The sequence below is a fragment of the Xylona heveae genome (assembly GCF_001619985.1).
Source record: "Xylona heveae TC161 unplaced genomic scaffold L228scaffold_9, whole genome shotgun sequence".
Taxonomy (NCBI): domain Eukaryota; kingdom Fungi; phylum Ascomycota; class Xylonomycetes; order Xylonales; family Xylonaceae; genus Xylona; species Xylona heveae.
Window position 1 is genome coordinate 1,042,457 of NW_017264201.1, and position 25,607 is coordinate 1,068,063.

The 25,607-nt window shown below is 48.0% G+C and overlaps 8 protein-coding genes and 1 non-coding gene across 9 annotated transcripts; 5 read left to right on the plus strand and 4 right to left on the minus strand.

Annotated features, from left to right (window-relative positions):
* Positions 1–328: 328 nt before the first annotated feature.
* On the plus strand, positions 329–2,507 carry L228DRAFT_270131 (glutamyl-tRNA synthetase; the record flags this gene model as incomplete). Its single annotated transcript, XM_018335373.1, has 2 exons — positions 329–568; positions 630–2,507. 2 exons carry the CDS (start codon positions 329–331, stop codon positions 2,505–2,507), a joined length of 2,118 nt encoding a protein of 705 aa, XP_018186415.1.
* Positions 2,508–2,560: 53 nt separating this feature from the next.
* On the minus strand, positions 2,561–3,260 carry L228DRAFT_180676 (hypothetical protein). Its single transcript, XM_018329566.1, has one exon. It carries the CDS (start codon positions 3,101–3,103, stop codon positions 2,615–2,617), a length of 489 nt encoding a protein of 162 aa, XP_018186416.1. The 5' UTR covers positions 3,104–3,260; the 3' UTR covers positions 2,561–2,614.
* Positions 3,261–3,805: 545 nt separating this feature from the next.
* Positions 3,806–3,876, plus strand: L228DRAFT_t107. Its single transcript has one exon. It is a non-coding gene; the product is annotated as a tRNA-Gly (tRNA).
* Positions 3,877–3,947: 71 nt separating this feature from the next.
* Positions 3,948–6,109, minus strand: L228DRAFT_249675 (phosphoglycerate mutase-like protein). Its single transcript, XM_018333143.1, has 6 exons — positions 5,696–6,109; positions 5,585–5,630; positions 5,427–5,519; positions 4,708–5,371; positions 4,435–4,649; positions 3,948–4,333 (listed from the first exon to the last, which is right to left on the minus strand). The coding sequence occupies exons 1-6, from the start codon at positions 5,993–5,995 to the stop codon at positions 4,128–4,130; spliced, it is 1,524 nt and encodes a 507-aa protein (XP_018186417.1). The 5' UTR covers positions 5,996–6,109; the 3' UTR covers positions 3,948–4,127.
* A 240-nt stretch (positions 6,110–6,349) lies between these two features.
* On the minus strand, positions 6,350–7,339 carry L228DRAFT_249676 (hypothetical protein). The gene has a single exon (XM_018333144.1). It carries the CDS (start codon positions 7,218–7,220, stop codon positions 6,468–6,470), a length of 753 nt encoding a protein of 250 aa, XP_018186418.1. The 5' UTR covers positions 7,221–7,339; the 3' UTR covers positions 6,350–6,467.
* Positions 7,340–7,782: 443 nt separating this feature from the next.
* On the plus strand, positions 7,783–8,715 carry L228DRAFT_249677 (ribosomal protein S30). Its single transcript, XM_018333145.1, has 3 exons — positions 7,783–8,031; positions 8,279–8,383; positions 8,495–8,715. Exons 1-3 carry the CDS (start codon positions 7,972–7,974, stop codon positions 8,516–8,518), a joined length of 189 nt encoding a protein of 62 aa, XP_018186419.1. The 5' UTR covers positions 7,783–7,971; the 3' UTR covers positions 8,519–8,715.
* Positions 8,716–10,308: 1,593 nt separating this feature from the next.
* Positions 10,309–12,711, minus strand: L228DRAFT_270135 (kinase-like protein; the record flags this gene model as incomplete). Its single annotated transcript, XM_018335374.1, has 4 exons — positions 10,309–12,038; positions 12,089–12,500; positions 12,557–12,609; positions 12,672–12,711. The coding sequence occupies 4 exons, from the start codon at positions 12,709–12,711 to the stop codon at positions 10,309–10,311; spliced, it is 2,235 nt and encodes a 744-aa protein (XP_018186420.1).
* Positions 12,712–13,079: 368 nt separating this feature from the next.
* Positions 13,080–15,659, plus strand: L228DRAFT_249679 (hypothetical protein). Its single transcript, XM_018333146.1, has 3 exons — positions 13,080–13,458; positions 13,713–15,112; positions 15,171–15,659. Exons 1-3 carry the CDS (start codon positions 13,237–13,239, stop codon positions 15,520–15,522), a joined length of 1,974 nt encoding a protein of 657 aa, XP_018186421.1. The 5' UTR covers positions 13,080–13,236; the 3' UTR covers positions 15,523–15,659.
* Positions 15,660–17,614: 1,955 nt separating this feature from the next.
* Positions 17,615–20,377, plus strand: L228DRAFT_270137 (TRP-domain-containing protein; the record flags this gene model as incomplete). The annotated part of the gene is made up of 4 exons (XM_018335375.1): positions 17,615–17,924; positions 17,980–18,055; positions 18,112–18,194; positions 18,249–20,377. The coding sequence occupies 4 exons, from the start codon at positions 17,615–17,617 to the stop codon at positions 20,375–20,377; spliced, it is 2,598 nt and encodes an 865-aa protein (XP_018186422.1).
* Positions 20,378–25,607: the final 5,230 nt, after the last annotated feature.

The following is a 25,607-nucleotide window of genomic DNA, read 5'->3' on the forward strand; positions in this document are numbered from 1 at the left end:
TAGAGCACGGAAGCTAAGCAATATAGTTGGCTGTTAACTAAAAATTAGTATAACTATAAACATTTAATAACTAACTTATTGAATTACAACACTCTCTAATAATGTATAAAATGTAGTACTAATATGGTCAAAATGCAGGCACACTACTGACTTGGAGAATTGGCCAAAAGTACCTCTTGTAGTATAAGGAGTTAAATTCAGCCGATCGCTTGAGTCATAGAAGGCTTGTAGATCCCCCATGATACAGGACTTACAAAACAGCCATTGTCCTAACCCAAGCCCAATGTCCTTCTGTCGCAGAACACACTTTCTTACAGAAGACGACGCCATGGCTACACTGGATGTCGCTGCTAATGCTGAGATGGCACTTGTGCTGCCAAGTCTGGTGCTGGCAAGATATCTCAATCGTGCTGAGCTTCTGCCCGGTCTCACGACCAGGTTCCACGCCGTCAGCAATTTTGGAGACACCTCATCGGTACAATTGACACAAATGGAAGGAGAGACGGTGACTGATATGGCTGTCATACGCTGCCTTGCAGATCTCTCTGAGAAGAAAAGAGGCGTACAGGTATGTCATGACACTACTGGCTCTCTATAAACAAAGGCTCATTATCCTTCTCTTCTCTTAGGCGGGCAAGTGGATTAAAAAAATGGAGGCCTTTGCGAGCAAGAATCGCCGAGACTTGGAAACCGCCTTGATTGATCTGGATGCCCATCTCACCCTGCGCACGTACCTGATCGACCATGAAATCAGCATCGCTGACCTTGCAATATGGACAACTTTGAGAAGCAATCATATCGCTCTGTCATTGATGAAAAAGGCCGTAGGGAACGTCTTTCGGTGGTACAATTACATCGATTCTTCAAATCCCTGGCTATCCGAGTTGATTGAAGAGCTCACAGCTCCCGCCGCCAAGGAGCGTGCTAAGGTGCGCGCGGCAGCCTCATCAGCCGGCGCTAGCTATGACATTGACTTGCCGACACTGGAAGGCCATATCGTCACAAGGTTTCCTCCTGAGCCTTCCGGATATCTTCATATTGGACACGCGAAGGCAGCCCTGCTCAACGACTACTTCGCCCATGTACGACCTGGCGGAAGATTACTTTGCCGCTTTGACGATACAAACCCCTCAAAGGAGTCGATGGAATTCCAAGATGCCATCATAAAGGATTTGGAACTCATGGATATCGTTCCTGATGCGACCAGTTATTCCAGCGATTATTTCCAGCAAATGTATGAGCTTGCCGTCCAACTCATTAAGGAAGGGAAGGCCTTCGCCGACGATTCGGAATTAGGCAAAGGCGACCAGGAGCGCAAGAATCGATTGCCTTCAAAGCGTCGTAACCTTGGCATCGAGGAGACATTGGCACGGTTTGAGGAGATGACGACCGGATCGATTGAGGGTCAGCGCTGGTGTATCCGTGCGAGGATTGCCTACGATAGCCCCAATGGCACGCTCAGGGATCCGGTCATCTATCGCTGTAATCTCACCCCGCACCATCGCACCGGGACGAGCTGGAAAGTCTATCCGACTTACGACTTTTGTGCTCCAATTCTCGACTCCATTGAGGGCGTGACGCTTGCCCTAAGAACAAACGAGTATCGCGACCGTAACGCTCAGTACGAGTGGTTCCAGGATGCTCTTGGCCTCCGCAAGGTGCCCATATACGACTTCTCGCGAATGAACTTTGTCCGGACTCTACTTTCCAAGAGAAAATTGACCCAGATTGTAGAGGAAGGCAAAGTGTGGGGTTGGGATGATCCTCGTATGCCAACCATCAGAGGCATTTTAAGGCGCGGCATGACCGTGGCGGCTTTGCGAGAGTTTGTCCTTAAGCAAGGACCTAGTCGGAATACGCTCAACCTGGAGTGGAATGCATTCTGGGCATTTAATAAAAAGTACATTGACCCTGTCGCGCCTCGACACACAGCCATTCTTCAAGAAGACGCAGTATACTGTACCGTTCACGGCGTTGACAATCTGGAAGAGTTGACAAAGCCGAAGTATATCAAAAAGCCGGAGCTTGGTACAAAGAAGGTACTGGTCGGCAAGACGATTGTGCTCGAGCAAGTCGACGCCCAATCGTTCACCGCGAACGAGGAAATTACGCTGATGAACTGGGGAAACGCATTTGTTAGGCAGATCACCAAGGACACAGACGGGAAGAGAATCGCCGCGCTCGACCTCGAGTTTCGCCAGGGCGGTGACGTGAAGAAGACCAAGAAAATCACTTGGCTCGCAGCTGTGGATGGGAACCTGGTCAACGTTGATCTCGTGTCGTTCGACTACCTCATCTCGAAGGATAAGCTGGAGAAAACGGACGAAGTCGGCGATTTCCTTACGCCTGTTACCGAATTCAGAAAGCAGGCATTTGCGGACATTAACGTAAAGGATCTTGAGCATAGCGCCATTGTACAGTTCGAACGCAAAGGTTACTTCAGGCTCGACGCCGCCTTCCAAAAAGACCAGCCTAGGATGGTGTTCTTTGACATTCCCACCCGGTAGTCTGCACACCGGAGAGCTTTCTTTTCACAATTATATTGAGGCCAGTCGCCCGAAGCTCGATCGCCGACAATTCTCGATGGGCTTTGTCCCTCTCCAAATGTCTTGATTCAGTGACTGTCAGTCTCTACCGGAGGACCTGGAAGTACTAGAGTGCATAATCCCAGTCCCACAACTCTGTGCGCTACTGGCAACCCCATCTCTGAAAATATTGAAGCGTAGTGGCCACAGGAAAAGCCCAAAAAATCTGTATGAGGATCCAACAGCCTCATTCTGCACCAAGCCCCTGCTCCATGGGCGACATGTTGAAGATGGTGAGGGAGAATTACAATCCTGGCCGTTGCTTTCACGTAGCCCCCAGCCAATTGCTCTGTAGAGTCACAGGCTTTGAGCTCGTTGTTTCCTTGATTGACCGCGCATCTCTGAAAATAATGCGTGGTGCAGGCTTGCAGCTTAAAAATAAAGCAGACGAACCCCAAGCCAAAGGCCTTTTGCAAAAGTATTGTGCCACGAAGATACAAGCAATCTGGAAACATTATACGAGCTAAGGTATACCAGCCCAAGGTTCGGAAATGGAAGGTACTATAACTTACTACCATGCTACAAAACTTACATGCAACAAAAAATAATACAGCAATAAGAAAACCACGATCATACAAGAACAATTTCCATAAGGGCAGTGGTGCGGACAGGATGAATCCAGCTTAATGACAGGACGCTAGTCGATGTATACATGCTAAGGAAGACAAGGTATCTAAGGTAACTACTGTACGAAGTATTTGAATCACCATAGTATGGCTTCTAGAGCTCCTCTAATTGACCCTGTTATCAATTAAGTAGTAAAAATCCCTAGAACCTTCTCGAGGAAGAGTCCTTAAAAAATTGCTAGAATTTATTAAAATATAACTGAAATAATAGTTCTTGCTTGTCTACTACATAAAACATAATATTAGAGGCTCCTTTGTTAACTAAAACAATGATAAATACCTTAGACTAGGTAGCTAAGATAGTTGAGGAGAGCATAGAGATAATTAGAAGTATCACTAAAAGATAGTTAAATGTATAACTAGACAAGTAACTAAGACTAAAATACAAGAATACCTAAGAACACTCGAAGGTACTTGCAAGTCTTGCTTAGAATACTGCTTTGAGAAAGAGTACTTTACTTAGCGTGAGAGTCCTGTCATTAAGCTAGATTCGTCCTGTCCGCACCACGGCCCTTTCCATAAAATGGAAGTGGAAAAGTTTCAATGGCACTCATAAGATACATAAGTGAGTTAACACATGGCCAATCATGTGAGGCGTTGTTGGTTTAATGGTAAAATTCGTCGTTGCCATCGACGAGCTCCGGGTTCGATTCCCGGACGACGCATCTTTTTTGCTTTTTTTTTTTTTTTTTTTTTTGAATCTTGTCACTGTTCTTGTCATTGCGTGCAAAGCAAGTGGCTTCAGAAACATCATTTATTATTGCCCGTTTCCGTATGGCGCAAGTCTGGCTGGACAATGTCACTAGAACTTTTAATACTCTTTCTTGAACAATTGAGTAATGCTAAAGGGATTATGCCATGCTGCAAAGGTTTTATACATGTCCCAAGTTGGACAGACATTTTGTATATCAACATGCTATTGGTGCAAAAAGGTGATGCGATCAGGCGCATCTTTTCCAAGTCCACACTTTTCACGGAAATCACCAACTTCTTCGCCGCGACGCCGAACAAGCTCGAGGAAATCGTCTAGCGGACAACTGTATCCAGGTCCAGAGTCGCAAGAAGGAATGGGCACGATCCCGTCGTTAATGTTGAGCCGGACATAAATTTCGTCATTGGCATCTATAAAAAATCCTTATTAGACAAGACATTACACGGAATTCAAGGTCGCTGGAAAAAGTAGAGAATTGAAAAACATGGGTAGTGACTAGTGGAGCACGAACCAGAGGATCTCTTCTTCGCTTTCAGTTCAAAGTCATTGGAAGAGTCATCGCCCGCCGAGCAGCGCAGCCGCTCGAGAATTATTCGACCGCCCATGGGGGTGACTTGAGAGGTACGCCACGTGCGGTGCTTCGCGACACGGTGCAGAGGCAGATGATGCTTATCAGGAAAAATGTTAAATGCCGCAAGCATGGGAACTATATCGCCATCATGGACGCTGCTTTGAGTCAGTGTCTGTTGTAGGAATAGGGAGAGACATCGTTTCTTGGGCTCACAAGCTAAAATACAATGGACCGGCAGAGGGGCCAGCATGTAAAAGATTAGCTGTAGCGTTCAACCACAGCCAACCCATTGTGGGGCCAAAGGGATTTCCCGGCCCTCCGCGGTAATAATGGAGGATATCCCGAGCGTACTCAAAGTTGCGCCATTCACGATGAGTGAACACATCACACCACGGACTGCTGCCACGGACGAGGAGCTCGAACCCACACATCTCCTGCATACTGTAGATCTCCTCCTCGGTGAAGTGAATTTCCGGGTTCTGCCGGTGAAACCGGTCCGATATTGCTGGTAAGTAAGTGTGGGTAAACTCAAACAATTGTCGCTTGCCTTGGTCATGGCCACTTTGGGTGTCATTGACATAATCGAAGCAAGTGACACCGGGTGTCAATGTGTCTGCGCCAAGGTCATCTGTCTCTGGAATAACGATAAGAGTTGTCGAGTTTTGCGCCTGCCGTGTAAAGAAACCTTCACTAAAGTAGCTAGCTGTGTCAATGATGCGCTGAGAGCCCGCCGCAAAGACTCGAGTCACATTGGAACCGGATGATGACTTGAGAAGGTGCTCATAGCGAGTTCGCAGTTTGACACCAGTCGTGAATGTCTCCAAAGTTCCGGCATACTGGCCAGTAGAGGTGAGCTGCTCGAAGTTGCTGTCGGTATCTAATCATAATTGTTAGCTGAGGTTCATCCAGAGCGGGATCCAAGGCAGATACACCATCAGAAAAGAATTTCCAGTCATTGACAAAACCCAGATCGCCTTTTAATTTAACACCTGAAGCCTTTATTCGATCCAACAGTTTGATCATTTCTGGAAGAAACTTTAGCGACCAAATGTAAATTGCCCTGCACGTATCTGCGTATTTTGATGCTTACTCGTCCCTGCGCCCTTGGTAGGATATCTCTCGCCGTGTCTTGACATCTGTGTTGAGCATTTCTGATCAGCTATACAAGCTTCTTAAAATATTGTCCGTAGAAGAAACTCACCATGTGGACTTGCTCTACTTCACAACTTTCGGGAGCTGCGATATTCCTACTAATCACCCCATCTTTCTTCTGAATCCAGGGTCCATTGCCACCAAGATGGTAGAGAACATTCCATGGCTGTTGATCGAACGGCCACCACCAGGACCCAACATCTGAGGGGGAGGAGAACTCGGCCTGTGAGACAGGGAAGGAGACAGACGTATCATAGCGCGTGGGCCAAAACGGCTGTGCCCAGCATGGACTGCGGGCAATGGCGAGGAGGAACGCTCCGAGAAAGAAAACAAATGCTGAGACCGCCATGATGGGTCGGGAAAGGAGAGCGGTTTCTTGAGGCATCGTCATACGGGTAGATACCCCATCTTAAAGCAAATCTAAAGCCTCACGCGTGCGGGGCGCTTTGGTGATCAGTTACTGAGTTTGGGCTTCCCTGCCTTCACTTAGGTTGCACAACCTTCACAAGCGTGAGGACCTCTCTGGTAGGCGGTAATTCGCGGCAGTATGTTGCTAGTGTAAGGGTAGGCGAGTGGTACACTGACAGCCAGTCAGTCAGCCTCGTGGCTCTCTGCGCGTCATTCCATGTCAAGAAGTCACACATGTCCAAACTTATCATGCCATCGTCAATTTAGGAAAAAATTAATTCGCTCTAAAAAGCTTTCATATAGCATGATGGCAACAGCCATAAACCATAAGGCGAAGAAAAACTTCAACAGATTCACGCTCAAAATATCTCTCCCAACGCCCGACGTCTTGGAAATAATAACCCCATGTTGTCTCATAGCTCAAATCCACCAACCAGCCAGTCTGGCCAAGACCAGTGTCGTGACTTCTCGCCGGGCAGGCGACAGTCATTGATCTCCTTTGCCGTTACACTCTTCCAGTCATCCGCAGTGATCCAACCAATGTACGCCCGATCGCCGAATCCTCCAACCCAATAGATGTCCTTTACAACTAAACGAACCCAATGGCTCTTGTGGATACGATTACCAGGCATCCAGGCGATCGAATCGGGGTGATAGCGGGCGAAACATTCTCTCAAGCCAAGGTCCTTGGCTTTGGACTCAGGAATGTCCTCAAGAGTGCCAATCAAGGCAAAGCGAGGAAGAGCCGTTGGGGAGTATCGATGGCTTGAGCTTGGCGGATGCCAACGCAACGATAACGTGATGTTGCTTCCAGCCGCAACGTTCCTGAAACTCGTCGCAATATCAATTGCAAGGAGAGTCGGGTCCGCCGTATCGGGCTCACAGTCGGCGAAATATTCCATAAGCCCGATAGGCGCCCCGGCAACATCGCTTGGGTTGCTCTGGATAGATGATTCGTCTGCTGATGGATACACAGTGGAAAGCGTTCCAATAGAGCCAAGGCGAAAGATCCGGCGAGCCATGATTGCCGACTCATGTACAGTAGGGATCCTGAAATCGGAGAGGCTGTTGCCCCCAGGATTAGAGAAGATGTGTTCTGGAGATGGAAGAATGTTCGCCGCCACGCAACTGGCCAGCATGGCCAGCAAGCTCGATGAAAGCTGCATGGTCAAGGTGATACGTATGAAAGGATGAATAATATTAAGAATGTACTTCGGTGTTATTGCACCTATTTATGCTCTGAAAGAGCTGAGATAGAGCAAAGAGGGCAGCAGTGGGCGTTGTTTACAACGTAAAGTGCTAAGGAGGGGGTGCGTATCAGATGATCTGATTAGACGCCACATACGCATACCATGTGTACCTCGGCAACCGTAAAAGAGGATGAATCACCTCTATAGCCAGTCTACCGCCAGTCTACCGCCAGCCCAATGATAGCAATGATTTGAACGTCTCCATAATTTAAGGAATCGAATTCAAATAATCATTATATATATCCCTATTTGTAGCGTTATCTTTAATAGACATTCGTTCGATTTGCTCATGTTTCCTCAGTCAGGTTGTAGCAGCCGCGACTCCGTTCTGATAGGGCACGGTTAGGGCTTGACACCCCGCTTACTCACCGCTTCGCTTAGCGATGGCACACCCAGGAAAGGAATTGGAGAGTCGAATCGCCCAGCCAGCCCCCGATCATCACGTCGACAACCACCAAGAGAGAGAGCTTCGGTGAGTCTCCATCCACGTCTATCGCATCAATTTTCCACCTCGAAGAATCCGGAATCTATTTCAGAAACTCTTCGGCTCTCATTTCCCGCGCCGTATATCGATATTCAGACCGTATTTGGATTGGGAACACTCGGGACTGACGTTTATCGCGGCATTTTGCCACTCATCAGATCTTAACTTCGAAACTCTGCAACCATGGGTAAAGTTCACGGATCCCTCGCTCGTGCCGGTAAGGTCAAGGCCGCCACTCCTAAGGTACGATAAAAAGAACCCGCTCTACGCAATTTATATTGTCTTTCGAGGACCCTTCCGATGTCATCCATCTTTTCGGTCGCCACCGATATCGCCAGCTTCGACCGTCCCCCCCCCCCCAAAAAAAAGATCGCAAAGGAAGCAGGAGGGAAATATTACAATCAGGCGATATGGAAAGACTGGGACATCTGGAAGGCGTTTGGAGACTTCTGAAGATGGGACAAGGGCTAATGGACGTTTGTCACAATAGGTTGAGCCCCAGGAGAAGAGAAAGCAGCCCAAGGGCCGTGCCAAGAAGAGAATAGTCTACACCCGCCGTTTCGTCAACGTCACCATGACCGGCGGTAAGAGAAAGGTACGGCGGGAATTCTAATAGCTGGGGAACCCATTTGCGTGGTCAACGACATGATCATCTGTCAAATGGTCTCTCCATCTTTTTTGATATGAGTACTGATGATGAATCCAGATGAACCCCAACCCCGGCTCATAAACGGCTCGCTCCTGCAATATCTGAAATCGTCGCGATATGTTGATCGATGGAGGAGAATGATGGCGGTTATGATGTGCATGGTGACTTGATATCGGGGGCGGAAATACCGGAGTCCGGAAATACTCCATTTTTCTCTTTTCCTTGTTGTTTGTTCTCCGGAGGGTGAAGCAGCAATAGAGTTACATGAATGCTTTTTTTATTTGATGGACATCTATTCGCTTTTCACTCTGGGATGGGACTGCCGGCCGTTCTCGTAAGAATGAGAATGAAATGGTGGAATGCAAGCAATCCATAGGCGTCATTGTACATCAATTTGGCCCCGTCTAGCGTGAAATCGTTATGGCTCATTGGGATTATGCTGTTCATGATATATCTTGGAATATGTTCATCGCCGTGTGCCCGTGCTATTCTCGCGACCATTCCTCAAAGCTTCACTCGCCGATTACTGGTGCTTGATATCAAGCTGCCTGTGCGTCGTAACTGATGTGAAAGCATTTGATACCTTCTCCAGCCCTATCCTCCCGGACCTCAGACTTCATCTTGCCCCGAATCAGATGTAATAGAAGCCGGATGATACACGTACATGATACACAACACCAACAAGCAATAGAAGCTTACAACTTCTCTCGTCCCACAAAATCCACAAAGTCGACCAGAATCAAATCCATTATGGTGTGAGAAAATGAATTAAAAAAATCTTTCCTTTAAAAAAAGTAATGTACATTATCATTTCTCCCATGCCGAAGGGGAGGAAGATTCAAAGTGAAGAAAGAGAAAACCGGTGTTTATGATGGTAAGAGATCCATTTGATCCAACATCGATAAGGCAAAGTACACAAATGTTTTTATGTGCTTTGCATCAGAAAAAAGCAATCTCAATCTCTCAATCTCGAATTTCGAGACAAAGGAGACACGAGGACATGTTTGCTTTTCAAAGACCGGAGATTCGTGGCCACAAGAGAAAAAAAAATGTGAATCGTGACGCCAGGAAGTAATTGTGAGAGAGAAAAAGGGAGAGAAGGAAAAAGGGAAAAAGAAGAGGTTGAAAAAAAGAAGAAATAGAAAAAGAAAAAGAAGAACAGAGAGAAAAGGGAAAGCGGAGAAGTTTTAGTTAATGCAATGAGGCAAAGGTTAATTACAATCCCTTCATAGCGCGAAAAGGCACAAAAGAAAAGGGAAAAGGAAAGAAAAAAAAGTATGAATAGAAAGATGAGATGAGCGCCATTCACACCATTCGCGCCATTCGGGGCCGTTTAGAGTTGCTTGCTGGTTGTCATTTTCCAAGTCCGAGAACGAGAGAAAGAGCTTTGGAAAAACTTTGGGAAAAGTAGAGGAAGAAAAAGGCCAATGTGGAAAAAGAGAAGAGAGGAGGGAAGAGGGGGGAAAAAAAGAAAAAGAAAAAGAAAGAGCGAGGTGAAAACGGCCAGATTTCCCCTAAGATCGCTGAAATGCAGTATGAGAGAAATAGCAAAGGTGAAGCAGTCTTCGCGTTTCACCGTCGAGACGGAGTGGCGAGAGGAGAGTTAAGGCTCCAGTGGATGGAGACGATGACGATGTGGAGCCTCCGGCCGCAATTCGGAGAGTATTCTGAAAGTTCAAGCATGATTGAAGGAGCGACATGGGGAAAATACAGAAGAGAGAAACGCCATGCTCCATATCCATAGCAATTATCAACGCCAGAATATCATTCCCGGTCCTTATTCCTTGTTCGCGTCAAGTTGATTTTAGCCACTATCTGGGAGTGACTCGGTGCTGGAAGCACACAGGGCTTTTTCCAGCTGGAAAGGAATACTAAGCTTTTCGAAGGGCTGCAGCGCCAAAAGCTGATTGCCTTACTCCTCGTTTCAGAAATGGGCTGGGCATATCGTCCCTCTCAGGGTCCCAGACAGCAACTTCTTTGTCTTTATCCGCCATTTTCGTTGCGTATTTGACATCTAGGCCAGGGCCGGACAGCGTCGTGGGTCGATTCGCCTTCTTTTCGCCATTTGCAATGGCCTCCTCTGCGCTTCTACCGCCAGCTCTTGCCTGAGCAAGTTCGACGAGCGTCCTTCCGCCCATGTTGCGATGCATGGCAGCTTTGCGCATCTCCTCGCCGCCATGACCAGACGGTTTGCTGCCCACAGCGCTGGGAATTCCGCTTTTGAGTTTGCCCTGCTGGACTCGATGGCTGATAGGTGATCCAGAACCATTGACACGGCCGGCTCCAGTGGGCGCAGAGATCTTGGTCTGACGGCGACTAGGTGACAATGGGATAGATTTCTCTCCGCCGTACACAGATTGACGAGAGGGCGAATCGGAAAGCGTCTTGGCAAACAGGCTGGGCTGAGGCGCACCGATATTTCGCATTGGGGCGGTCTTCTGGCGGAGCATCGCTGGTCGGGAAGCACCCGAGGAAGGAACTTTGAATGGATCGTTTCGTCCCTGGGATTTGTGCGCAACTGGAGAATTAAGTGCTGGAACTTCGTCGTCTTCATCATCATCATCCTCGTCGTCAGAATATGTCATTGGTTCCCATTTCTTCTCTGCAGCTGCAGCAAAAATATTCCGGCCCTTGCCATTGCCAGTTGTTCGGCGGGGGGATAGTGACAAAGATGCGATGGAGATCGGAGACGGATCAGCCATTGCCACATCGGCAGGCGATCCGACAAACATGGTTCGCGACCGTGAGAAGGGAGTTCTGGAGTTGCTCTTCTTATTTGCGTCCGACTTAGATGCATTTGGTGACTCCAGAGATAATTCGCTGAGATCAGTCATGGATGGGAAATCAACGTCGCTATTTGTGCTAACAGAGGACTGCGGAATGGACTCGGGAAGGACTTCAGCTGCTGTATTTGTTGCGTCGTTGCTGGTCTGCGTCATGGCCTGCAACCGTGCGGAGAGCTCTGATTCAACTCGTTCGGAAACTTCCTGACCAAAGGCTTTACGCAGTCTCTCCAGTTCCAACTGAACTTGTCGGTCGATTTCGAGCCTCGCTCGAACCTCCCATTCCCGGCGGAGGCTCGCTTCGATGTCAGCCTTGAACTGGTCTTGATCTTGTTGCAATCGCGCAACCCTGTCTTCCGCCTCTTTCAACTTCTGTCCAGCGCTCTCTTCCTTTGTCTTAAGTATCTTCCCAAGATCGACAATTTCTCTTTCCTTTCGAATGATTTTGACCATGGGTAGATCGAGCAGCTGCCACGTGTCGGGCCGTCGCAAGGGATTAACTTGAAGGCAGTCGCGGATGACTGATTGAAGTTCCTTGGAATAGATTGGTGGCAATGACTCGATCTTGCCGATTTTGATTTTTTGAACCAAGTCAAAATGTGTCTTGGCGTTGAACGGAGGTTCTCGAGCACAAAGTTCATAAATGATGCATCCAAGTGACCATAAGTCGGAGTGGAGTGTGTATCGCTCTGCTGCACATATCTCGGGCGACATGTAGAACGGGGTGCCAACATACGTGGATGCGAAATCATGCGAAGCAAGGATTTTGGAGAGACCAAAATCGCCGAGTTTGACCGAGTTGTTTTCGCCGAGAAAGACTGCAAATCGTTAGCTCCATCCAGTTTTTCTGCGAGTGCAAATGTCTTACCATTCTCTGGCTTGAGATCTCGATGGAGGATCATGATTTGCCCTGCTTTGCTTTTCAATGCGGTGGGTTTTGAGCTACTCGGACCAAGGACGTTCTTTGCAACCTCGGGGGGATCAATGCCATAGTGGCATCGGTAGAGAGCCGTGACAAGCTGCGTAAAGATACTCCAGACGAAGGGTTCCTCCGCAAATTGGTTATTTGCTTTGAGCGTCTTGATGACTCTGCCCAGATCGCCATTGCCGCAGTATTCCATGTACAGATGAAGGTCTTGACTGGATTTGAGATGCTCCCGGTGATAGTAGGCGACGATGTTCGGATGACGAAGAGAACTCAAAATGGAAAACTCTGCATGAAGCTGTTCTCGCTCCTTCTGGGACATGCGTGTGTAGCTGATCTCTTTTCGGCAGAGGACCTGTGACGAAGTGTGAGTTGGGTCTTCGTTTTGGATTAAAGCTTGCTATAACATACGTAGCCATCCGTTTTTCGCTTGACCTTTCTGATGATCCCAAAAGAGCCATGGCCTTGCGAGAAGTCAATATCTGTTTCATTCATGTATATATATGCATACGGAAGCACCACTTACCGATTTTCTCGAGAATCTCATACTGATCGCTGTCACCCATGGTGACCTCTGAGCTTCCTTGTGCCTGGACAAGGAACCGACGTTACTCTTATCAATTTGCAGAGCAAGTATTGTCTATTCCATGAACAGACCAACTGAAAGGAGGTGGATTGATGAATTGAAGCTGTTAGGTTAGTAGCAAGTCGACTGTCGTGTTGCAAATACGGTAAGTTACGTTAACCAGATGAGATCAACAAGTGAGCCGAAAGTGAACGGGACCCCAGCTATTTTCATGCCGCCTCGTTGACACGGCAACTACATCTATCCCGTCATAGCGAGAAAATTAAGTCACGTGCAGTTATCGATAAGACAAGCGAATCCGCCACTTGCCTGACGACTTCAGAGAGCATGACTTACCTTACGTACATGGAGGAACATCATATGCCGGGTCAATTGACCAGCTATTACATTGTTTCGCTATCTTCAAGTCATATTTTTATTCGGCATTATTGATTTATTTAATTTTTTCTGTTGAAATATTGCATTTGACTTTCGCTGCGGGTCAGCGTGTCAAAGTTCAGTCTAAATGGTCCTCAAGAAATATGAATTAGAGGCCACTCTCCATGCGGAGAAACGCGAGATTTCCAATGGCCGATTAAAAGATGAGAATCCGCTCGATGTCAGCAAAGGGTTCCAGGAAATGTGTGGAGCTTGTCGGCGTGGAGACCTCAAGCGCTGCCAAGAACTCATCACAGATGGTGTAAATATAAATGCGAGGGATGAATATGATTATTCCCCCCTAATTCTCGTAAGTGCGGGCCATAATGCCGTATTTTCTGTAATGTTTGCACCATTTTGCAGCACCGTCTGTAAGGCAGTCAGATGCCCATCACGCAGGTCGAGAAACGATGCTATCATTGAGCGGGGGAGCTGAGGAAAGATTCATCCAATGACAATCGCAGACTGCGGGGTTTAGGATGCTTATCCGACCTCCAAGACCCTTCGTCAAATATCTACATCAATATGTGACTTTCGATCTCAATTCTGACTTTGTGTGCCCAGGCAAGTCTCTGCGGTCATTATGAAGTTGTGCAGCTGCTTCTGGAATCTGGCGCTTTATGCGAGCGAGATACATTTCAAGGCGAGCGATGTCTCTACAATGCATTAAACGATCGGATACGAAATCTGTTACTCAAATACGATTATTCCAAGTCCACGGATCCATTGCAGCCATTGGCCTCCCATATCACGTCGCTCTTGATCAGAACTCACCCAAAGACGTCTGACATCACACTAAGCACATCAGGCGGTGCGCTCAATCTTCATAAGTTCATCTTGTCCGCGCGCTCCCCATATTTCAGGAACAAGCTTGCAAGTACACCTGAATCGAATGGCTGGAAGCTGTCTAGTGCTATCCCTCCGCTTGCGTTTGATATCGTGATTCGATATCTTTATCTCGGAGAGATTCCGCTGGATCTGAGTGGCATTTGTGAAAGCGATGAGGAAGAGAAGACACTGGTGGCAGGAATCGACAAGCTAAGCAAGCAACTTGGGCTTGAAACCTTGTTGGATAACATCTTGGGCGGTGGAGACAGGCGTCTGGCTCGCCAACGCCGTACGGAGGAAGTGACCCGAGGACGTGACCAGCTTGAAGAGTGGTTCAGAGAACACGTGCTCAAGCACAAGGTGGTCACCAATACCAGAAACGCAGATGATGTCCGTTGGGATCGCGACAATGCCATATTTGCAGATGTTCTTCTTCGAGCAGACGCCGATGTCGATACCGATGAAGAAGAGCTTGACGGGAATATCGAAAGTGTTGGCCCAGAACAAAAGGTTCGGACCACCGATGGCCCACTGAATGGCATTCCTGTGGGTCCCGTAAGGGACCCTTCGCCACCACCGGAGCACCATTCATATCCGCGAACATCGACTCTATTTCCCGTTCATCGTGCGATGCTTCTCAGATCTGACTTCTTTTCTGCAATGTTTTCGTCCACATTTCGGGAGGCACAAGATACGTCCCATCTGCAGATAATACCAATCGACTGCTCACCGGAGGTATTAGAGATTGTATTATATTTTATTTATACGGAAAAGGCCGAGTTCCCCCTGGATTTAGCAATCGATGTGCTTTTTGCAGCGGACCAACTTTTCCTCGAGAAGCTCAAGGTCAAAGCAGCAACAGTTATCAGCACACTCGGAAACGGAACAATGACCGTTGTTGAGTCTGATAATCCCCGAGGGATGTCGAACGAGACCGAGCCAGAAATTGACATCTACGATGTGATTCGGGCAGGGTGGCTGACCCGTGTCCATCGGTTGGAAGAGTTTGCCGCCAGATATTTAGCATATAGGCTAGAGTACTACATCGACGAGGAGGAATTCGCAGAGCTTATCCGCGAAAGTGCAGCGCGAATCAAAGCGAGACAGGAGACGGACAGTATCGAATTGTTGGATGAGTATGTCTATTTGCATGTTTGGTATTTTGGATGATGGGTTACTGACTTTGTGTTTCAGTATTCGATACTATCTTTCTGAACGTTTCAGACTACGATTTGAAGACTCTGGAATTGACGAGATGATTGATGCAACGGCTGGCGATGAATCGGATCTGGTTGCGGCCCAGAACCCTGACTTCAAATTGCCCGATGACGAAGGGGTAGACCTCAAGGGCCCAGATGATACCTCTCAAGAACCAAAGAAGCCAGATCTCACTTCTGAAGGGGCCAATGCCTTTGATTTCAGTGGCGTTTTGAGGACGCTCGATGGGCAGGTCACTGGGGATGAATTTTCGACAGATGCTCAGAATTACCGTATCCTACTTGGTAAGATTGATACACTGTTGGAAAGACTGAAACTTGATGCTTGAAACAAGTATTGTAGAGAGTATTTGATCATTCTCCTCATTGTGGCTCTCGGGACCACTTTGTGGATCAATTTGTCCGTACATAGGTCATTCTAGAATATAGATTTTCAAGCAAGAGTCTTATTTTCATTCCCAAAAACTTGAGCATACTCTTATCAAGATCTCTTGGCCGAAGAATTAATGATCTCACCATGTCAAGAGATGAAGAAATGGACGAACAAGAATGAAAGAAAGGCCGAACGGACGATGTTCCAGTCGTTGTGTGGTATGGTTATTTGCGTTTGGTGCGAGGGGTGGGAGTGCCTTCAGATTCATCCGTAAGCGAAGGAACCTCTGGATGCTCCGTAAAGTGCAAGTCCTGAGGGACCACTAGAGTTGGTTTAACCGGAACAGCGGGTTTCCCAGTACAGAGCCACGATAAGGCATAACTGTATCCACACGCGCATAAACTACAACAACTTTAAACATGTGTCAAGGTATAAGTAACGAGGGTGGCCGAGTCAGTATTGCTCATCTTTTCCGATTCAGTTTACTAAGATGGGAAACAGCGGAGAAGTGTTAGGGTTCTGGCCATGTGTAAAGTTTATTCAGTCCAATGCATCATCTCGTTGGTCCAGCGATCGACGGAAGCTCAGATCTATAGTATTGGTACTTTAAACGTACCATGTTTCGAGTGTTAGATAAAGTATCGATACCTTGTGTATTCGATCGCCAAGCAATTGGGCCCGTGTGTAAGCTATCGCTCAGTGGGCCCGTGACGGCATCGCGTATCATGGGCCGCATGAGCAGTTCAGAATTCCAAAAAGGATATTCTTATTTGTGTGGTCAGCTTATCACAACATGGCATTCTACTAGTAATGATCAAGAACGACTGTCTTACCAGTGTATCTTACGGTCCTCTGCGCGAAATACCTTACGGAGTAAGCCTGCCCCTTCTCCTCGCCGTCATCCCGTATCTTTAGCTTCGAGAGCGGGTGGAACCTTGAGTCGGACGGGAAAAGCCTATTTTGCTTCCCCTCGGTTCCAGCCACTCCTCGGCAACTTCACCTGGGCCCACGTTCGTCTCTACCCTAGCGGGTCCGGTCGTCTTACCAGCGCATTCACCGTACATTTTAGCTGGCAATGCCCATGCCATTAATAATGATAGCTCATGAGATGATGATGATGGTAATGCGCTGGCCTGGTCTCATTTACTATAGGCCATTATTGTTCATTTCAAATAGTAATGGTCATTTTCCACGAGGCATCATAGGGAAAAGGGGGGTTTTAGGCCTTGAATGACTCGCAGACGGTGCTGTTAGCTAATACGAATGCACGTCCATGCACCGGCAAAGTGACCTTGACACCGACTCAATAGATAATAATAATCAGCGCGCATGCACAGCAAGCAAAGAGTCCTTGGCGGCTTGCAGGTACTTGAGTGGCTGGCTCTCTAAGCGCCTTGAGCTTTTCTTGTCCTTCTTCATTCAGCCCAAGCCCCGTTTCCCTGCTCGCGGACAGATCGGCACACCCGAAGTAGCCCTGTAGACCATAGTCGCTTCTCTCATTCACCTCTTCAACATCGCTCACCGATCTCCTCTCGTTGTCTCCTTAGAACAGACCACATTACAGGCTGTATCTATTCATTCTTTGTCCTCTTGAACCTAATCCTTTCGTTCCGATAATTTTCTCACTTGGCCTTCACTCACACTTTACCCATCAATTTGTCAAGCCACGATGGATGCTCTCACACCTTGAATCTTTCGGCGATTCGTGACGTGCTGCCGCCGCTTACCTCACTGAGGGTGGGCCGAGCACATACCCGCTCCTTTCAACTCTCTGTGCTCTATCAATCTGCTGCAGCGCTCGCGACACGATATTGTCCATCGTCCGCTGTGGTCGTCTTCGCCAAGCTCTTTGAGCTTTGTTGAGGCCATTCGAGCCGGTGAAGGCAGCTTCCAAAAGTCGCCCAACGCTCTCTCGCACTGACAGCGAGGACAGGTGGTTGAATGTAGACCGGAAATCGACAAAGCTAAGAAAAGAAATCCTCAGATAGGCTTGCGTATTACCCGATAGACCTCCAACTTCCTTTGGCTCAGGCCAAATATCTGGCTGAATGGCATCCCGACGGACTTCTGGCGTCCTATGCGCCAAGTTCTTATCATTTTTCCTCGTCCTTCTCATGCTGCATCGACCGGTCCTTGCTGCGAGTGATACGAGATATGTCCAAACCGTCGATGATTCTGGCAATACGGTCTACCTTGATGATGCGAGGCGGCCGGCTCTCTACACGGGCGATTATGGTGACTGTTTGGGAGACAGTCTCATTAACGTGACTCGATTCGATGCTGCCTACTATAAAGATAACATGACTGTCGTATTTCACCTCCGAGGAAATACCAATGTCAAGAATGAGTCTCTCATGAGTAAGTACCTAAACCACCATTTTATAATCATAGACGTGTGCTAACATTGGTCCAGTGTATATTGGCGTGTTCGCATACGGCGAGAGCCGATTTACCTTGACATTCAATCCCTGTGATGCTAATATCGCCAGGTGCGATCTTTTTCGCCTAATTTATAAAGTATCTCGCAGTAACTAACAATCTTCAGTCTTTGTCCTATGAATGCTAGCGTTCCAATTGAAGCCAGCGGTATCATTCCAGTTTCGCCGTCAGACGTTGCAGGCATTCCTTGTACGTGCAATCTCTATGGATAAAATGACAGACGATTTTACTCACATGCAGTAGCCATCGCTCTCACCATACCGGATTTTGAAGGGCAAGCTCTGCTTCGCATCTTTGCAAATTCGACAGAATCGGAGGTGGGCTGCTATTCTGCAGTCGTCACAAATGGCGCGACCTTTTCTCATCCCAGCGCTGTGGGCACTGTGATGGGTATCTTTACTTTGATTGCCATTGTTGCCTCCTTTGCAACTGCCGCATACGGAGACGACATCCCAACAATGCGGAAACATTATGCTCATTCCCTTTCCGTTTTTGTCGTCTTCGCTGTTCTTCATCATGTGTTTTTCACTGGTGCCTTATCGGTCAATTGGCCCAGTGTGCTGCCGGCTTGGTGGAGCAATTTTGCGTGGGCGGGCGGCATGATCTATTCAAACCATATGCAAAATGCGGTTGAGAAATTGACCGGTTCGAACCTCGGCAGCACACTCTCAGTTGGAGCAGCCGGCGCTGGCTACACAACCAACGACGTTGGCGGTGGTTACTCCATCCGTGAAATCTATGGGCGGTCTCTTTCCAATATTTACCGGCGCGCGACGCACAACGAAACCGAGCGTTCATGGTACGGAGATGCGGTTCGTGAGGGTCTTCCCCTTCCTGGCAATTATTCTGGGTTCGCCGGGACTTTGGCACCAGAGAACATCCCGGCCTCAAATGCGTTCATAACTGGGTTTCTCTGGTTCCTCGTGCTCATTGCGGTCATAGCGGCAGCATTTGCAAGCTTTCGGTGGTTGTTGGAGGCGCTAACGGCTATCAAGCTCGTGAGAAAGGATCGACTAGGCACTTACAAGCGACACTGGATTGAATTTACTGTCGCTGCCGTTTTGCGAGCCTTCTTTATTGGCTTCTTCATGATGATGTTCCTGACGATGTTCCAATTCACCTACAGAGGCTCCCCTGGCGTCACCGCCATTGCAGCCATTCTCTTCGTCATCTATTTTGTCGGAATGTTCGCCATTGCGGTATTCGCGATATATTATCGGCTCCGCCGTGGCAACTACCACGCAGGTCCCGATAGACTCAATTTTGAAAGAAAGCGGGTCTGGAAGATTATTCCTTGGTATGGCGTCAGCCTGAAAAATGGCAAAGAGACGGAGAACTCTCATAAAGTATTTGCCGGGTCGATACCGTGGTGGAGCGTTCAACAAGTGAAGGGCGAGTCACAAGGCACCGACATACATCATGATGAAGATTATATCAGAAAATTTGGCTGGCTTGCATCTCGGTTTCGGAGGACAAGGTGGTGGTTCTTTGCTGCCTGGCTCCTCTACGAATTTGTGCGGGCGTGCTTTTATGGGGGAGCTGCTGGGCACCCGATGGTACAAGTTTTCGGCTTGCTGGCAGTCGAGACCATCGCACTGATTGCTATTATCACGTTGCGGCCATTTGAGGCAACGCGCTTGAACGCACTCATGGTTTACTTCTTGGGCTTCAGCAAGGTTCTCACTGTCGCGCTGTCCGCGGCTTTTGACATACGCTTCAATCTCGGCCGCATTACCACGACTGCCATTGGTATTGTCATCATCGTCATCCAGGGGATCTTGGTTGTTCTTTTACTCATCTCCATTGCCGTTGGGGCTTTCTCCAGCTCCATGTCCCTCTCCAGAAATCGAGCTACCTTCAAGCCCAAGAGCTGGACACCTCTGCGCGAGAAATACTTCAAACACATCAACAAAGCCGCCGATGACCTTCCTCCTCCTCCTCCTCCGCCGCCACCACCAGAGGAGCCAAAGGAACCTTACTTCAACGTCACTTCATTCCGTCGATGTCCTAAGATTGAAGATGAGGAGGACGATGTCATCGCGAGTTTCCCTGAAGATCCTACGTCCCTGGAATCTTCTCAACCCCCCAAGACCCGGCCTAGTCGCTCACATAGTCTTCAGAGTCAGCGCTCATTCACTACAGTCCCTTACGGTGGACGTGTCCATCGTGCAAGTTGGAGCTCAAGAGATTTTATCGCTTGGCAAGAAGGAAATCGTCACCGCTCCTCTTCCACGCGAATCGCAAGTCCACCTATCACCATGCATCCGCTAGAGCGAGTCAGGTCAATCGACAGCGACGAGATTGAAAAGCCTCCTGCACAAGAGACGAAAGCAGTTGTCAATGAGAAGAACCTGGCCGATAACGCAACGTAGTATTCTTGTCATGGAGCTTCTCGTCTTCCCCCTCCCTTTTCTATATTGCAAGTTTATGATGTTACGAACTCTCAATCCCCATTTGCATTACTACCCAAAATTTTACTTTTATTCTAATTCTATGCGGCAGAACCTGAACAACACTGAAAGATCCCTAATGAGAAATGTTGGTCGCTCTACCAGGAGCATAACCCATCATGTGCTTCGTCGGCAGCACTTTTTCGAAACTGATAATACGTTGTTCCTCTTGCCCGCTTTAATCTCAGCTCCCTTAGTCCTCTACACTGTGCTTCACCCTCAGCCCCGTCTCACACACGCTTTTTGTGTGCATTCTCAATTTTATTATTCTCTACTAGCTGTCTTCACTTCTCAGAGGAGCTTCTATCATCTATCAATATTCAGGGCTGACTTGCATTTGTGGCGTTCATTCTTACTTGAGATTTTTCCGTCGTCACATTGTTTCTATTCTCGATATCCATTCCTTTTATATTCTACTATTCGTCTTCCTGTGATCTCACTTACCAGCACTCCACTTTGGGGCTAACATTTCATACATTATTTCATATCTACACACGCTTAAAGAATGCGAATGAAGCACGAATCTCCACTTGGATGCGTGTCTTACCGATTTCGTTATCCCAGAAATAAAAAGAAATGGCCCGCGAAGCAGCCTAATAAATATGTATAATAAATACAGTAAGCTTCCACGGATTAGTGATCATTCTGTACATTTGAAGTGAACATTCTCAGATTGCAAAACGATTGGATTATTGCAGAACCGAAAGGTCATCAAGGAGCAAAAACAAACTTATCCAGTCCGCCTCAAGCCAAAACTGACTGCTCTTTTCACAGCGCGTTGGACAGTAAAAGAGGTCGTAAATTATGCTCGCTTGTAGACCAACCGTGGCTAGTTAAGTTTTCACACTTCATCTCGTCACTAAGGCATTATTGCAGGACGGGTTATTGAGGTCTTGTTTCTTTGTGCTCGGTCCAAAATGTCTGATTATCAGATCATCTTCCTTAACGGGATCAAGGTAACACCACGCCTCATACTTGGTCAAGTACGTGGGAGAAGCAGGCGGGCAAGAGTCGATTTTGCATCATAAATCGCTCCTCCTCAATGAATATTTGCCGCAGCGTTCTAGCCCTGCTTGCTGAAATCATATCCCGCAAAGTATCCTGGCGGTATTGAGCCGTTGTATTTGGTGCATACTTAATGCGGATTCGTCTCCAGGATGCAATATGTTCCGAAAAATAGTCCCATTGTGGAATGAACCTTCTTCTTCCTCGTCGTGATCCGCTTCCGGGCCCGCCCGCATTGTCGTCATTTTGGAACAGCAACAACTGATACAAGGATAATGTGGGCATCAATCTTATCTCGTGAAGTTTTGCAACATCTTGCCACGGTTAACAAATTAAAGAGAGGGGTCCTACAACATCCATACAACCAATAAAGTTTCTTTGCAATTCTAGCTTGAGGTCTTCGTTGCTGTGATTCAGGAAACGGTTTGTTATCCCAGGTCTGGAGCTTACGCAATTCTATTACATGCCACGTAGTGAAGATATATGAAGTCCGACGCAAGTAAGTGGATCGCCCCATCCAAATGCATTGATGCCTTGAACAAGAATTATTACTGAGCGCGGCTGCCGCCCAGCGAAGGCGAAAGAAAGGTATTCCCGTCTCCGAAGACTCAAGACAGGATTGATGCTTGTTGATGCACGACCTCTTTCCGTCAGGGAATGAATTGGAAGCAATCCATGAACGGACAGCACTGACCGCGATTATCCCGTGAAGCTACGTTTCAAATCTTTTATCTGGCGAATTTGGTAGACTTCACCCTTGAAGAATCCAACGGGCCTTTAGAACTCATTGACGTCGGGCAGTTTACTACAGGATCATGGGTATGGATATGAACTTCCGGCCATTGCAAGACAACTCATGACACCGAGAGATAGGATCGAGCCACACATCAAGCTCTGTCGACTCGTTAGTTTCGCAGACAACCCTCAGAAGCAAAACTGGATATTTGAGTTCCTATTTTGAGTTCCTGTTACTTCCAAGGCTAAGGTCCCTGTGCATCCTCGCAATCCCAGGACGTCCTAGCTCTAAGAACTGGGATTGGCAGAGTATGATCTGCAACGAAAGTTCTTGGCCGTCATTCACCAAGCGTCGACAAGGAAGAGCGGACTGGTACAAACCGACAGCTGGGGAAAAGAGACCAATACCCTTACACATCGGGCGCAGGATTCTACCGCTGGGAAACCCCTGCCCCTGACCGTTGTGGAATTCAGCAAATTTGGGTTTCTTTTCTCACGCCTAGTCAACCGAATCTCGGAAGGCCCTGGATATTTTCTGTGTGTCAATTTTATGAATAACACGCCATCGCTTGGCTATATAGCTCGTGGACATGGATGAGACCCTTTGCTGGCGGTGAAGGAAAGATGCTCCAAAGGGTCTTTGAACCTTCCCCTTCATCCTCGTCCCGCTCAAGGTCACAGCGTAATACTAGCCGCGATTTCGGCTCTTCGAAAAAGCCCCTGTGAGATTAATTAAGACAGCAGCGAATCTTGATGATTCATATCGCTTTAGTGGAAGACGGCAATTTCAAAAGAAGAGCAGAATGATAAGCGCAAGAAGAGCGAGTACGCGTACAAAAAAAAAGCAGCGCAAGGAAAAACATAAACCCGCGCAGGAAAGGCTGATAGGAAACTCCATGAATTCATTCGGATTCGAGATCTGGCAAGTCAGGGAAGAGCTTCGTTACCCTGTTTTCCTCCCGGAACCGGCACCATCAATCTTCCATTGAAAGCTCGAGTCGCGTCCACTGCGATCGCAGAAAAGGCTCCGGACACATCGCAAACGTCTTTGCTGGGGGAGGCTCGAAGAAGGGGAGGAAGAAAAATGCCGGTTGGCCGGAGCATTGGCCTTGGAGCTCACTCCGGTGAATGTAGCCGGGGAGAGACTAAGGAAATACATCTCGCCGAATGGCTCAACTTTTACCAACTACATATCTGCATCAAGCACGAGCGTGCATTTCTCTGCCAGGCCTCAGGCCAGACCACCCGACTAGGATGTGTTTGGCTGGGAAAAGCGAACGACGGTGCAGACGCCGAAGTAACGCCAACCCTGCTCATCCAACCAAATCAAGCGGGAGGAAATCCAAATCCGAAATGAAAGAAATGACTTTTAACTAGAACTCTCATTTCGCATCATTAGATTTTGGCAACGCCAATAGTGCGATACGTCAATTTAATTACATATCGTGATAGCGGGGAACGTGTTCTTGTCCAGCAGCGATCAAACACCATGTTGTCGCCTGGGACAACTGAGCGCAACCACATTGGTCATCCACATCTCACCGGAGCAGCAATGGTTGACTTACCTACTACGGATAGCTTTCGAGTTGAGACCCATTAACTTACTTGGGAAATTATCGATAGATACGGAGTAACCTGCAGTAAGCGGCTTTGGTGCATTGTTGCTAATCGTCTACTCCGGTATATTTGCGGCAGGTAAACATCAAATGCCGACCAGGGCCGAAAGATTGCAAAATGTATCCACAACGTATTTTAACGCCTTTTTTTTTTTTTTTTTTTTTTCCTTTTCTCTCCGTGGTTCTTCGAGCGAAAAGCAAGACGGCATATTGACTGGAGCTAAACTTCCACAGAAGTGGTTTTGAGTAACCTTACCCACGCGACGAAGACGCGAGATGCCGCATATTTGTGACACGGTGAAGAAGGCGGATATGGCTGCGACTGGTTACAGGGGGCGTGTGCGCAAGAACACCTGGCATTATTATCCACACGAAAGTAAAGCTAGAGAAGGGCCAAGATGGCAATGATGATATTATGGTCTGATCCGGTGGGGAAGATCAGCGCCGGCGGCCACGCTTGGGCGTGGATCCGCCTTGTCGTTTCGGTCGTATAGCCGATTTACACGATTAAGACACGCCATCTATGGGGTAAGCCCGCTGCACCATTACCGCATCCTCTCCCTGGGACATTTCGTGGCACGGCCACCGCTCTCCCTGAACGTGCATAAGCTTTGGTTTACGTATAACTTCTGCGCCGTGTTCTGATATTGCTTGACATGAAACCGCCGTTCTGCATTTACGGTACGGTTTGGGGCCAGGGTTCATGGTTTGCAGGTATTACTCCATGAACATCCTGGTTGCCCTAAGCCCCTCATTTCCATAATGATTTTCTCAAAGTTGTTATGATCACGCTTGCGTTGAGGAGGTTAAATTACGAAGCGAAAAGATGTCAACAGAGGAGTGGATTTAGTGATCGTGCCAGAATTCTCTTATTCTATCGGTGAACCGTCTATGGTGGCCTCCAGCGGGTCTCCGGTCGTGGCGCACAAGACGCTGGCAGACATGTATGTTGAGTTCAATCGCCCAACTTCTAGGGACACTGCGCCGTTGGCAGAGTTCCCCTGTTCCCTGACGCAAATCTTTGAACGGGTGCGAAGGAGAGGAGTTGATGGACTAATCAGCCAACCATACCGGTCTCAGATAGGTTCCTGAGCCAGCCGCCGTAAGAGGCCAGGGTCTTCCATTCAGATCATGCACGAAAGTGAAAACACCCGATTTCCACTCTCTTTCTTGTACCCAGAGCGCTCGTACTTCGGCTTAATCTTTGTTTAGATCGCCAAATAGATTAACTGCAGAGTGTGGATCGGGGGCAGACCCGCCAGCGAGTCCTGCACGACGCCCAAAAGAGAACAACCTACGAGAGGCCGGGCTTTTCGTCCTACGGGTAGCTTCAAAGGTCATACTCCAGCTTCATCGCCATCAGCTCAATCAAAAACGTCTGGATAAGAGTGAAATGCCGACACTCCTTTTAGATGAGTCCTTATCGTTTGGGGGAGAAAGTCATGAGCTCAAACCGCGCGTTCCCCCGTGGCCGAATCGCTGCATTGCTATTCTCGAGGGGTCAAGTCCAATATATTCAACAATCTGTCTGACGGTGAGGAATTCATGAAAGCGCGCAAAAGGTTGAGCGAAATCGGTTTGGAGTGCGCGGGAAATCCATTTTCCCAGAGGGCGGGGAGCGGCACGACAGAAGAGATTCCACTTAGAGTGCACGCTACCCATCAAACCAAAGGAACCGGCACAGAGAAGCGGTGTATTTTCGCGCTTCCAAGTGCCGGACCCAGTCGATACCTTCCGCATTCTCGCACTTTTCCATCCCCTGGACGGGCCGCCAAATCCTCTGTACGGAGTACGCA